The following is a 14,251-nucleotide window of genomic DNA, read 5'->3' as shown; positions in this document are numbered from 1 at the left end:
GTGCGGCGGGCGTCCCCCGGTGCCCCCGGCACGGCCCCCCGAGGCGCCGGGCGGCCGGGCTGAAGGGCCGCCCGCGGTGGCCGCCTGCGGAGCGCGGGGTACCGCGCGGCGGAGCCAGGGTCCCGCAGATGGCTGCAGGAAAGGCCTGGCTCTGCGTCCGGCCTCCAAGCAGCCTTAAAAGACTTGGAGATAATCCGCAAAGAAAAAACCGTTTCTTTCTTGAGGATAAATGTGTCTACAGAAGGCCTGGGAAGCCGGGTAAGGAGAGGTATTTTTGATTTTGCCTGGGTTTATGTTTTATGAGAGAAATGCAGGCTTTGTGAAAAGCTGTGGCACACGGAAAAATGGGCAAATTGTCAAAAGTGACTATCACCACATAAATGTTTAGAAACACTGCGTAACTGCAGCCTTCTTAAGGTCTGAAAGCAAAACGTGTTTCTTCCCAAAGTGTGAGGATCACGGTAAATGCTCCGAGGCAAGCAGTCTCTTTCAGCCACTTGTGTTGACCGAGGGATGTGAAAACCATCAACAAACTTCGTCGGGGCTTCTCAAGACGCAGGATTCCCAAGCAGATGAAGGGTCAACATGGACACATCCTGGGCTCACCGGCATCATGAAGGCAGGGTGTGTGCTGAAGTCAAAGCAGGAGGGGCAGAAAGAGTGCTGGGCTCTGACTCTTGCAAACTTAAGAGTCCTTCTGGAAACACTGCTGATCAAAACGAGCTTCTCTATACCCTGGACTTCGCTAATCTGTCCCAGAAACCGCTACATTCATTCTTTGATTCATTGTATCCTCCAAAGGCTTTCTCCTCTAATTCATGTCATCTTTATATGTTTGGACTTGAGCTTCATCAAGCTGGTTTTCATCCCTCTCAGTATGTTCTCAATATTAGATGTGTCAGAGGGCAGTTGTAATTCCCAGATCGAAAGAAAAGATAAAGTAGCATTGATATTAATAACACTGCACTCCATATACTTCATTGTGATCATTCCCACAGCCTCTGTGCAGATGTTGGAAAGAAAAGGGGATCAGCGCCGAACGCTGTTGCATATTGCATCTGGGAACCCTTAACAGAAGGAAAAGCCATCTGCTACCATCTGGGAACACTCAGTGAGGAATCAGTGGAACCACGCTAAGGCGTTTGTTTCTCTCTCTAAGCCAGGTCATGCAGCTGTGTCAGGGATTCCGCATGCTCCACAATGTCAAAAGCCACCAGAGCTTTGAGTCATCTGCAAGTCACCAGGCATCTGGCCATGGTCGCTGGCTGAGGTATTTTTATCATTATGCTTAGCATAGGTGAGGTGCAGTGGCGTAGGAGAAGTGATCTCAGTTAGGCAGTTGTTAGCCAAGCAAGTAGTCTGGAAGAGATTTCTTTAGCAGACATCAGAGTAAAGTGCCTTTTGTTGGTGTGTGTCCCCCGCAAGAGCTGTTGGCAGCTTCCTCTCAGGAAGAAGCAGTGATTCATTCTTCCAGGAGCAGAATTACGCAGTCCCTGCAGTTTTTTTCCTGGCCAAGTTGGAATAGTCTAGATTCTAGATTAGTAATTCATATTACAGTAGTTGCTCGGAAGTCCCTATATGCAAGGTGCAAAGAGGTGCATAGAAGTACAAAGAAAGAGGCAATCCCTGTGCTAATTTGGAGATGTGAGGTGAACGAGAGAAATTAAGCAACTTTCTCAGTGTCAGTAGGAGATTCTGGAAAATACGTGAGCTGAATGTGTATCTCCCAAGCACTGCAGTAGTATAATTACTATACATATTAATTTAAAGTCATTGACAGATTGTAAAAAACAAGTATAGTGTGACTTCCGTCAAGAATTTACTGAGTGATTTTATGTTCAAATTAATATATTAAGTTACACACTAAATTGATAGATAAATAATCTCTTTCAAAGTCAGACTTACATTATAAAGTCCTCTAAAATCTGTTTTCAATCAGTAAAGTTGCCTTTGTGATCCTCCAATGCTTTGTGATCTTGTGATTTAATAATATTTCCTATCACCAAAATACCTCTTGTATTCAGACACTTCCAATAGTTTACGTAGTAAATACTTGTAAAACAGTACATTGAAAATAGGCACTGAATTATCTGCTAAATGTTTTAATTCACTTTTTTTTTTTTTTTTTGCACATACAGCTTTGGCTACCCAGTGAAATTAGTTTGAGTATTATCATTAAATAAACACATGTTAGGGGTGCTAAAAACTTGAAGCCGTTGGCTTCAAGTACAGGTCTCCCCTCCACCAAGTACATCATACTTGCTGGAGTATCACACTCCAGCCTAATTGAACTCAAAGGCCAATCGGAGAAAGGGATATAGATCTTATATGTCCAGCCAGTTACAAAATCTTCGTTTTCGCCTTCCCTCCCTGACTAAAGAAGCTATCATTGATAAATGCATAGAAATGCATATATCATTCTAAAACTCATACTCTGATGGAAGACACAATAAACAAATTTATTTTGTAATCATTCTAGCCTGTCAAATGGCATTCATGAAACAATAAACTGTAAAATAAAGATTTTTTATGATTGTTGCTCATTGTGTAAGATGGGGAAATATGTACACATTCAGACTAGGATTTTTTGCTTTTTGTTTCATTTTCTTGCTCTTTTTTTCACCTCTAGATCTGTATTTGACACTGTGAAGAAGACAGAAGCTTAAACATGTTCAGTTCATTCCACTAGAAGGTGAGTGCTTTGGCTCAGTGCAGAACTGCCTTGTCTAAGGATATTAAAAGTCATTTTGGTTTGTATAGGAGTAATGGTATGTTTGTGGGGTTTTCACTGGACTGAATTGTAGCTTCAGAATATGGTCCCGTGGAGTAGTGATGGGATCCAGCTGACAAGTGACTGAAAAACATACCTCACCAGCTTTTCAGAACAGCTATCAAGAAGCTTCCAATATGCATTTGTTTTCGTAACAGTCTTGGTAAGGATACTTTCACTGCTTGCTGTGAAATAGAGCAGCCACTCAGCCTTTCCTGTGCAGTGTGACACACAGGCTGCATCAGGTGCTATTCCCATGTGACCTGGCACGTCAAGCATGTCACCTTCATGAGACAGACATGAGACAGGAGAGAGAGAAATAAATCTGTTTTCTCATCATCAGGCTTATTGTTCCCCATCTGCACCAAGTCTTTTTCTGCATAAAGCTGAATAAAGAGGTCCCAGATTAAACCCATACTGAGCAGTTATTGACTCTGAGCTGATTCCTCTAAGCTGAATTAAAATGCCACGTTAAACAATGAAAGAACCATATGTTCTTGTCTCAGGATGTTCTAAAAAGAAAATTGTCTACACAGAGCTGACATAATATGACAGAAATTGAAAGAAAAGTCATGCATTTACTCATCACTAATTTTCAGATACGCTGATGCCCGAAGAAATGGTTTATCTAAGAACGAAGCAAAAATAAGCAGACTTTTTAGCTATGTATTTTAGCTCTGCTTAGAACATGTTTTAGAGACAAATAACCAGAGTAGCATTTAGGACCTTGGGACAGGAGGAGGCGTGTCGGAGAGTGCCTACGACTTCGATAACAGTACAAGCCATGGCTTGCAAGAAGGAGAGGCCCAAGGTGTTAGCTAGCCTCTGGCTGCTGTTGCCACAGTGCTGATGTGGGGTGTCAGTTTTGTTGCTAAATTCCTGCCCTCACTGTTGGTACAAATATATGTCCTGTATATTACTGCAATTTCATGTAAGTGTATAAGGCTCTTTATCAGAGTTATCACCAAAAGGTATTAAAATATCAATTATGATGACTGTATTCTTTATTATGCAGAAAGCCTTTTTGGTCTGCATCTAATGCAGGTAGGATGGAGTCCAAGGTGAACTACATCAGCATGGATTTAAAGACAAGACTGCAACCAGCAAATAGTAAGTCCCACAACAGATTTTGCCATTGAAAATCTGGGGCATGAGGATTTGCAGCTAGGCTTTGGATGGAGTCCCAGGCAGGAGGCTTAGAAATACAATCTACCAACGCTAACAACTCTGTTGTAGAGAGGAACCAAATCAGGTTCTAAACAAACGTTTGAACATTCACAGGTATGTACGTCTTCAGCCTCTTCTGGAGGAAAAAGTAGTGTACCTTTGCTTTAGGAAATTTGACGAGATACGCAAATTAACAGTAGTTACTTCAGAGGATTGTAAATACCTATTACCTTCACACAATCCAATTCTCACCATATTACTCGATATTTATATTGTGGTGATTAAAAGACGACACCCCTTATCTGACCTTTCTCTCTATTTTTAACACCAAAGAGTGCTGAAAATCAAATGTTTCATTACATACATCAATACTTCCCAGTGATTTTGGAACCTGTCTTTTGTTTTCAACTGACTGTATCTTCTGTGTAAAAAGGCAGCAAAACTGCTTATCTGTATTAAGGCAGCACCTTTATGGCACTGTTCAGGGGCTGGGAAAAGTTGCTGCAGCAACAGCACAAGTTCCGTATCGCTCCATTCAGGACAGGATGAGTAAGATGGTTCGCAGGGGGCTGCAATCCCAAGCTCTCTGTTGCTGTCAGTTTCTGTCCCTGCTTGCAAACTGGAATACATTTTATAATAGGTTTTAAAATTCTCTGTGGAGAGTGATTCAGACTTACTGTGCTAAATAGTAATAATGTGGAGAGAGAATAATTCTAGACATTTCTTGGTATCACATTTTACTTGGCATGTTTGAAGTGGCAATAAAAATCAGATTTTATTTATTTTACAGAAATCAAAATGTTGCTGATGCATTGCAAAGTGTAGCAAGACTTATCTGTGTTTGTGTAGCTTAAAGAGCATGCATTACCCCGCTGAGCAGTAAGTCATTAATGAGCATCCTGGATTAACAAACTTTTTGTTAAATCTTCAGAGCTTACCTGTTCTGGCCTCTGGCTTCTTTTTGTGGTTCCTGCAAAGCCTAGTTCTGACAACAGAGGTTTAGGAGCATTTTGGACTTGTGCGTTCAGGACTGAGCAGGGTGGAAGGGAAGCAGCCATAATGGAACTGAAAGTTTCATCCAGGTCTAAGGGACAGGGAGGCAAAATGTGACTTAGGAGACTTGACTGTTAACCCAGCCTGTCCTGGCTATAAAACCTAGGTCCTACATTTTCAGGAGAGAATCTTCAGAGAGATTTATGCTCTGTGAAACACAGAGATACTTATCCAAGCGTTCAGCTGTTCCAGGATTTGAATGATCCTTTTTATGTATTGACAACTTTCTAACAAAGTCCCGTACATTTCTACATTAAGAATCTGGCTCCTTTTCTGACTGAAGTTCCATCAATTACATTGTCTTTCTCTGTACATAAAGAATCTGACCCTTAGCCAGAATATTATGAATAAGGTTTTGATTCTCATATGCCACATTTTTATTTCCTAGAAGAGCGAGGGCTGTAGAAACACTATCTTGCTGTAAATGGTCTTTGTTTGACGGATGGTATGGCTTTTTTCTTTACATCTGCTCATATTTTGCACTCGTGGGTTAGTGAAAAATCACCGCATTTGCTTTGCCAGGTGTTCTTTATAGCCAAAGTCTGTTTGGGGTGGGACAGTGTGTACTGACTGTGAAAGTTTTTTCGTAGTCCTTTGCTGACTCTGCTGTGCTTTCTGCATTTTTTTTTTTTTCAGAAATAATCTTCAGAACACTAGTGTCTTAATGTTTTGTTACCAATTTCAGATCATAGTGACTGCCACACACATTAACAGAAAATATCGAGAACTAATACTGCACTGAGCAGCAGCCAACATGTAGGGTGCGTTTACACTGCCATTTTTGCTCAAAGCAGAAGTGCATTTTTGAAGTTGGTCTCCCAGTTGTCCTCACTGACTTTGTATTGCTTCACATTTTGGAATGACATCTGGCCATACAAAGTGGATCATTTCAGATGAAACTAAGCCAGATGTTTTTCAGAAACACATTCAGTGTGCTCCAGCCACTGACACTTATTCTGCTGACAGGACCAGATTACAACTAGTCCAAAATAAAACCCTGTAAAATGTTCATGATGTGGACGTCGGGCTCTGTAAGACAACTGGATTCTGCCCCACTGGTCAGCACTACTTGCTAATGCAATGTAGCATAGAGTGGCAGCTATGGTGTTTGCAACTTTACGTTTCTCAAGACTGTTCTTTGAGAAATACAGTCCAGTGCTTATTTCTGGAGCTGGATGCCTAGATTCTCGTTCGCATTGATTGCTATGTCAACCACGATGTCTTTCATCTTGTCCAGCCATACCCTGCTATTCACTTCCCTTCCGGTGTACTGTCATCACTGTGCCCCCACTTTTCTGTCCTTCAGCTTTGGTTGAGTGGATTGACCGTAATGACTGGGGGCATTTGGTGGTGATGGTGGAAGTAAAGAATGAAAAGCAGTAAGAACGTCCAAGCTGAAAGATTCATGTTGAGTATTCAATCTCTCAGATAAAGTGGTTGAGAGCCTTCAAAATGGTGATCCCTTCTGAGAGCGGACCTCCAGACGAGGTCAGCCGAGCATTACGACATGCAGTCTGGTGTTATAGAGGGAGGAGCTGATCAGACTATCAGGCCAGTAGACAGCCATCTCTTCATTTTTATTTTAAAGAGAAACCAGCTTCTCCAGCCACTGAAAAGCCGGCTCCGAAGCAGTAGCATGTCCTCCTCCTTTTCTGCTGCTACTGGATGTTGAGTTTGCAATCAACCGTTGTAATGATCCATTACAACTCTTGTAATGGTCGCCATTCTCCGTGTCTCGTCTCCAAGTTTCCTGAAAAGAGCAGGAAGATGTTGTGATTCTGTTTTTTTTTTTTTGCTGCACCACACTATGCAGCTACCTAGCTGGCTAAAAAGGAGCATTTGAAGTTGAGTTCTCTTGGTGAGCCTGTGGTCGTGTCATCCTGCTGGTGGGCAAAACCACACAAACAACCCTTTCCCCCAAATTATACAAAGATAAAGCTACAAATGACCCCCAAATATTGTAGCATTATCTAATTATTTTGTGAATGAAATAGATCAATTAAAGAGAAATGAGTGAAAATAGGCACCGTCCCAGCAGAGCTACCCTCCTGCAAAAATGTTCTCACTCGCCTGGTCAAAGGCTGAAGTCAAAGTTCAGATTCTCAAAGGGAGTCGCAGTTTTTCTGCAATTGTGTGCCGGGGTCTCTCTGTTACAGAGACCAGGACTAGAAAAAAACTCAGACTAAAACTTTCCGGGACTGGTGGCTGGAATTTGTGCGTGGAGCAAAACGAGGGACGTGAGCTTCCTGAAAACCCAATGGACTTCTGTCGGGCCGTGGGCTTGGCTGGCCTGAGGGAGGAGGGGATGCTGGAGCGGCCGCGGCCAGGGTGCTTCGCCGTCAGCCCAAACCGGGGAACGGCCCCCTCGGAATGATGCGGGGGGTCGGTTTGTTCACTCCTGCCTCAGTGTGCGAAAACGTTGCCGTATATCACAAATATGTGATTTACATGTGTGCATATACACAGGGCGTGTACGTACATATGTACGTATATATGTATGCACACGTATATCTATATAGAGAGAAATGTAAAATATACGCTATAAATATATGTATGTGTATGCGCATGCTTATTACTATGTATCTATAAAATACGTGTAATACACGTGCACACACACCCGTACACGTGTGTACCTGCACGCACGTGCTGGCCCACCAGGCTGCCCAAGCCCACACGGAGGCACACGCCCCTCTGTGCCCCGCCCCCGCCAACGTCACCAACCGCCACCGCCCAGCGCGGGGCAGGGCCCGTGTCCCTTTAAGCCTGCCTTCAGCGCCTTACCACGTGCTGGGGGCGGGGCCGGGAACGCCGCGCAGCCAATGGGGAACGTTGCAGGGGCGCGGCGAGTTCGCGTCCCCGTCCCCGTCGCGCGGCTGCTGGCGGCGCGGCGCGTCGTGCCGTGCCGTGCCGTGCCGTGCCGTGCCGTGCCGTGCCGTGCCGTGCCGTGCCGTGCCCTGCTCTGTTCTGTCCTGTCGTGTCCAGCGGGAGGGAGGCAGCTGTCAGCGCCGCCGGCCGGGCGGGCGGGCGGGCTCAGCCCCTCGGTCAGGTGACGGGCGGCCGCCGGGAGCGGCGCGGCTAAGCGGGCCGGTGCTCCCTTCCCCTCCCCTCCGCGCAATGCTGGGCGGCTCCGCGGCGGTGGGGATGTTGCCGCGGCCGCCGCCGCTCGCCGCCCGCTGAGCCGCTGCCAAACGAGCGGCGGGGCCGCCGCCAGGCGGGGCGGCGGCAGGGGCAGGGCGGCAGCATGGCCCCCACCCTGCTCCAGAAGCTCTTCAACAAAAGGGGCGGCAGCGCGGCGGCCCCCCACGGCCGGGCTCCGGGGGAGGGGCCCGCCTTCAGGTGAGCGGCGGGGGCAGGGCGGGTCCGGGCTCGCCGGAGCCGGCTCCACATGGGCCCGGGGGCTGCCCCGGCCGCGGGGGGCGGCCGGGCAGCGGGGGAGGTGGCGGAGAGGCCGTCAGGGAGCGAGAACATCGCTGCCCCCGGCCGCCTGCTGAGGGGCCGCAGCGCAGGTGTGCCGCAGCCCCTCGCGGGGTTCCCCCTCCGCCAAGCTTCCGCAGGGCCGGGAGGAGCGGCCCGCGGGGAGGGGGCACCGCCGGGCGGGGGGGGGGGTGGAGGGGGGGGCGGCGGGAGACACCGCCGCGCAGGGGTGGCTCTTCCCCCGCCTTTCCCTCTCGCTGGATCTCTCAGCCATTTTATATCGAGTTGGAAGTGGCACGCTGGGGAACGGTGGGGCGCTCCCCGCCCGGCCCCTGGGCAGCCCCGGGGGCGAGGCGCCAGGCCTTCTCTTCCCTTGCATTCGTATGTGATTGCTGAGGTAACTCGTGTTCAGGTCTCATCAGCACAGGAGAATCAAAAACCGGCTCAATCGTTGTCACCTAAATACACGTGCATAGTCTGGTGACCCACTGAGCATTAGGTACCTTTCACTGCTCTCTGCTTGTGATACCGCAGTTCCTTCAAGGTGAGGTTTAGTAGCTATTGTTACTTCAGGGCTTGAATATGTAATCTTATATATATATAAATAATATATAATATAATAATAATATATAATATTGAATTATTACTGTTTTCCAAACCCTCGGGAACAGCGTTTTGCTCAGGATGGTGGTTTGGAGCTTTGTTACTTTCGGCATCTGTTCTGCTCACAAGACCAAACCGGTCCTGGTGAGCACAGTGACTATCACATGTGTGTCCGGTAAGCTCTGTGTCTTTTTTCTGTTCGGCATGAGTTGCCTAGCCTTGTGATCAGATAACATACAGGATTGAACTGGAATCTGGGATTTCACTGCTGAAACTAGTAAGAATGGTAAGGGAGAGGGGTGGAAAATACTTTGATGCACAAAGTTCCATAGTGCCAAGTCTGAAAGATCACAGCGATGGAGCCGTTACAATTTCAAAGATGGTCTGTGTGGGCATGGCCATATGGCAAGATCGTGGTGAAAAATGGAATAACATCAAAATGGTATTAGGATATTTGTGTTATAAGGTGATTATTTGAAAGGGGTAGGACACCGTATTGGTGCTGCATTCGTATCAGAGACCAGGGCTGGTGAATTTCAGGAGGCTGTGAAGTCGATCTGCTATACTTGCTAGTTACTTTTTGTAGCACTTATTTGCCTTACGAATTAAATATCTCATTAATTTGAAAGAAAACGTAAATATTTTCCACATTTAAACCAAGTGACGAGTCCTGACAAACTCTGTTATTTTGCCTTGTACTTAAAATCTTACCAAGTACTCTGTATGAGAGACCAATGCTGTTAGTTCTAGTTTGAAGATTATTGGACTCGTCAAGGATCTCACTGTGCAAGGAATCTGCCTTCATGATGTCCCCCAATAAAATCAGTGCGATTGCTCCATCTGGTGTATTTTGCGAGATTAGGGATTGTATTAGTTTTCTTCCTATTCCTTAGATAAGATACTCCACACTTAGTTTTCAGTTTGAATAACATTTAAATGATGTCACATTTCAGACAAAAACGTTAGCATTAAAACACTATTGTAGGTACCCCTCACTCTTTTTTTATCTTCTATTTTCCCCCATTCCCTAGCTATCTGATTAGTTTTTGGCAAACTTAAGGTGAATAAAGTTATTTGAAGCGTTTTGCATGTGGTTGGTTTTTTTTTTTTGCCTGTTAATATTGCGTTAAGCTTCTTCCTTATGACTTCTAAATGTGCTGCAATGATTTTTTCTTTCTTTCTAGTGATCTGTTGATGACCTGCAGGACACCATACTTACTGGGTCTTAGAAGCTCTACTACAATGTTTTTAATAGACTTTCTGTTGAACAGTAATCTCTGTTTGAATGGAGAGACCTGATTGGACCTAAGTAAAAGGAAGACTTAATCCTTTAGTAGCTTCTGTACTGAGCATATGCTGCTGGTCACTGTTAGAGGCAAAATGGCAGGATCACTTTCTGTTCTAATGGCAAGTCTGTATTTTTAAGGATGTTAGTTAGTTTTATTCCCTCTTAATGTTTTGTGACGTGAGGTCCTTCCACATTCAGTATCTCTTGCTGTGTATAGCTCTCTTAAGCAGCCCTGTAAGACCAATAACAATCTGTATCCTTGGACTTTGAATTGTTATGAAAGTCTTGAAATCCTAAGTGTATTCACGCACCTTCCTTACCCAGAACAATAGCAGAATCACCAAAAATCTCTTTAGTAGATAATACCTCCTCAAATTAACTTAATTTGACAACTTTTTTTCAAGTACGTTGTTAGGAAGCTTTGCATTTTCTAGTCTTCCCAGGAACACTGGGAGAAGCTCTGTTGCAGAGGGAGATCAACCAGGCGTGAGGTTTGCCTGTAGCAAGTACTGTGTGTGCTTGTTCTGTTGTCCCCTCTCCTTTAACGGGAGTTAAATCTTGACCAAATGTTGCTGCTTCCTCTCTGAAGAAAACAGCAAGCTACAAGGTCCATGCTGCTTACTAGGATGAGCTGGCACAGCCTGCAGCCTTCAAAGAGAAGAGACATCGTGCCTATAGCTGAATGTGGAGCCACAGGAAAGGGTTTCTTGGGTGCATGAGCATTAACATCTTAATTTGGATCAGGAGTGCTCTTCTAAAGAAAACCTCTCAATTGTCTCCACTTACTGCACTTTGGCTCACATAGCCAAGTGGCTTCAGTGGGTAAACTAGATTCCTGTTGGAATAAATGAAATTAGAAAGTGTGCTCCAACTGCTAATGGGCATTCAGTCCCTGGGACCAGGTAAAACCCCAGAACATGTATAGCGTGGGTGGCAGGTCCTTAGCACAAACTAATTCACTCTGTGGATCTAGTCCTGTTGGGCTGCACTACGTGTTCATGTAAACACAACCCTTCCTTGCTGGATGAGGAGAAAGTAAACCTGAGGTGTAGATTTTAATATAGAGCTATTAGGATAGTAGGACTTTCTACTAGCCTGCGCCTCCCTTCAAAATAATGCAAGTATGAAGTGGTAGAAGGGTAGTAGTTAGAATTGTAGAAAATCTTAATTCTTTTTTTTAAAAAGAGAAATTATGAACCAGCTGGAGAACAGATGGGTATTAGTGACATGATACTGTATTTGTTCTAAGCAGTTTTGTACACAGATCTTCAGCTTCTGGTTTCTGTTACTACTGCTTTTTGCTTCCCCTAACTAAAAATATATAGATATGTTTTGTATATATATGTGTATAATGCATACATAAAAATATATGTATATATACACACACGTACCTTTCAACAGAGACATTTGAGTGGCTGTAGTTCAATATATTTCTTTTTAGCCTCTAACCTCTGAGGAAATCGTAATTACTTTGTCTGTGAGAAATGTGTATGTATGTGGCTAAATTCCCCTAATATTTTTTTATTTCCTTGTGAAATGTTACTTCCCTTACAAGATTGATTTAGAGTAGTTTGTACAGGTTTCTGGAGTGCTACCAGGGTCGTGCTCAGCAGAATGGTAACTATTACTGCAAAAACAGTACTACTCCCCATGAATTTTAAGTAGAGTATTTTCTAAGCATGTAGCATCTCAAGACTAGAATGTCTCAAATGCTAAGCATATCCTTGAGTAAAGTATCGGGGGATGGCTTTGAGGAAATGGATATGGGTTGCAGATAGTTTGATTGTACTTAAATTTATAGCAGTTCCTCTGTAATTGCGTTTACCTGATTGTAGAATGAGATTTCACATCAGTTCTGTACTTTTCAACATGAAAGATTGAAGTTATCCTTAAACTGGGGGCTAAGGTTTTACACTGATTTCAGTCTTTTTTGTTTGTGTGGTTTTTTTAAATGAAATACCAATATCCAGAGATGTAAGAATGAAAAGAAATGCCTTGGAGTCTTTGGAAGACTGTGCTTTCACTGCTGAATGTGTAATTTCTGCATTGCAACCTCTGATAACATTTCTTTGATATTGGTATGTTTAATGAAGGAATGTTGTAAAACAGGGAATCATTTAATTTAATGTGGATTCTATTAAAAAAAAAGAGGTTGTGTTATTTCAGTTGTGTCTGAAACTTGCAAATGGGCTGTTTCTTCAGCTTTAAGTATCAGCTGCTCCTTCTGGTGTCTATAATGGAGCGGATGTCATGTTGTAACTGCAGGATATCTATCTGGTAACAGTTTGTTAGCTTTGGTATATGACATAATTTGTTTGGCAGCTGATACTAGTAATTCCTTTGGTCATAGCGCTGAAACGCTTGGTGAGATCCTACTCGCTAAGCATTATTTCACAGCAGTTATTACCAGCCTGGCAATGTTCCACCTTCTGAAAAAGGAAAGAAAGCAGTAGTGAGCTTTGAGTCCACTTGCATGTCAGTTTGTTGTATCTTTGTTAAAATGGAACACTCTGTAAATTCTTGTAGCCTAATTAGGTTTCTCTTGAGCTTCTTGCAGCTTTGTAGACATTCACACAGCAATAACGCTGCTGAGCACGCATGTACATCTTCATACGTGGAAATATCATCAAACATCTGGCTGTAAACCCTTCAAAAAGCACTTGAAAGAAAATCACTATTTTATATGGTGTAGGAAGGGCAATGCAGCCCAGGGCCAGATATGAGCATGGGGGCAGGGAAGGTTAAGCAGCAAGTCTAAGCCACATACCTCTTCACTGGCAGCTGAAGGTGAGCCTTAAGGTGCAGTATTATACCTCTGCTCTGGCATTAGCCTTTCCTCAGTAACAAGAGCTAAAGAGTAAGTTCTGCAGAAAGAGATTTATTACAGTCTCACTCAAGGAAACAGCTTAGAGAGGAAGTGATTGAAAGTATGGTCTTTTGATGTGGAAACCACACTTCCAGCCTGGGGCTGTTTTGAAGGAAAACAAACCAACCCCAAGTTGCAGGAACCAAGGCCCGTTCTCCTACTTCAGTTGTTTGGATTTCACCTCCCCTACACACTTCTGTCCCTGATCAACCTCTTTGTTTCCTCCAGCTTTGCTCTGCGACTAGCTCTCATTCTCTCTTAAAGTTGCAAGAAGACACCCCCTTCTTTTTTTTTTTTTTGCCACAGGTATGGAAATGCGTAAGCTACTGATGTTCCACGAGGGATGGATGTACCTTGGTTATTTAATTTAATTCCATGAAAAGACGCATTTGTACTTGACTGATCAAATTGATTTTGCCAGTGGGTTATCTTATTTCTGATTTACAAATAACTTAAACATGTGGCATAACCAGCTAATAATGTATTTCCTACACACCTGACTCTTTAATTGATGTGCAGTTGGATAGTAGGTGCTTGATTCCTTATTCTTAGGGTACTTTTGCTGTTTACATGTCCAAAACTGGGTAGGCAAGTACTCTGCCACATACTATGCTCAGTAGAAAGTGGTCTGGGGAATAGTAGCAATAGGAAGCCTTGGAGCTACCTTCCCGTGTCAGTAGCAGACTACACGAAGATCTAAAGCAATGATACTAATGCTGCAGGGGAATACTTGTCTGTTGACGTAAGTGGATTGATGTGAGTAAGAAAATAGGGCTGCTTGGGGCTGAAGAGTGTAGACATTCATTCATAAAAGCTGAATTTGTAGAGAAACTCTTTAAAAGCTGATGCAGAGCTTTATTGCCAATAGAGGCTGGCTTTGTGTAAACTTACATAAACTTCGTAACTTTTCTTATGTAAACTTAGTTGAAGTAGCAGAATAGCTTTAAAACTTGAAAGGAAGATGGAAGAGGTTTGTCAAAAACGTTGTAATCATTAGTCATTATGTCATCCCACTTTGACATTGTGGGACGTAGGTGTTCCAGTGCATCGTAGTGGATTTTAGCTGTAGTTTTGGTCTGAACAGTGTGTA

At 44.0% G+C, this 14,251-nt stretch overlaps 1 protein-coding gene and 1 long non-coding RNA gene across 3 annotated transcripts in view; both read left to right on the top strand.

Annotated features, from left to right (window-relative positions):
• The first annotated feature begins 188 nt into the window (after nucleotides 1–188).
• Nucleotides 189–3,874, top strand: LOC132317137 (uncharacterized). Of its 2 annotated transcripts, none has more exons than XR_009484014.1 (3): nucleotides 189–258; nucleotides 2,630–2,692; nucleotides 3,786–3,874. It is a non-coding gene; the product is annotated as an uncharacterized LOC132317137 (long non-coding RNA). The 2 variants fall into 2 exon arrangements; XR_009484015.1 differs by lacking the exon at nucleotides 189–258 and adding an exon at nucleotides 1,233–1,270.
• Nucleotides 3,875–8,231: 4,357 nt separating this feature from the next.
• Nucleotides 8,232–14,251, top strand: part of FNIP2 (folliculin interacting protein 2) — a 52,915-nt gene continuing 46,895 nt past the window's right edge. The window contains exon 1 of the mRNA XM_059817532.1: nucleotides 8,232–8,326. Coding sequence (XP_059673515.1) covers nucleotides 8,232–8,326 — 95 coding nt within the window. The remainder of the gene's footprint in view (nucleotides 8,327–14,251) is intronic.

Source organism: Gavia stellata, chromosome 5 (assembly GCF_030936135.1).
Source record: "Gavia stellata isolate bGavSte3 chromosome 5, bGavSte3.hap2, whole genome shotgun sequence".
Lineage (NCBI taxonomy): Eukaryota > Metazoa > Chordata > Aves > Gaviiformes > Gaviidae > Gavia > Gavia stellata.
This window is presented reverse-complemented; position numbering and strand designations above follow the sequence as displayed.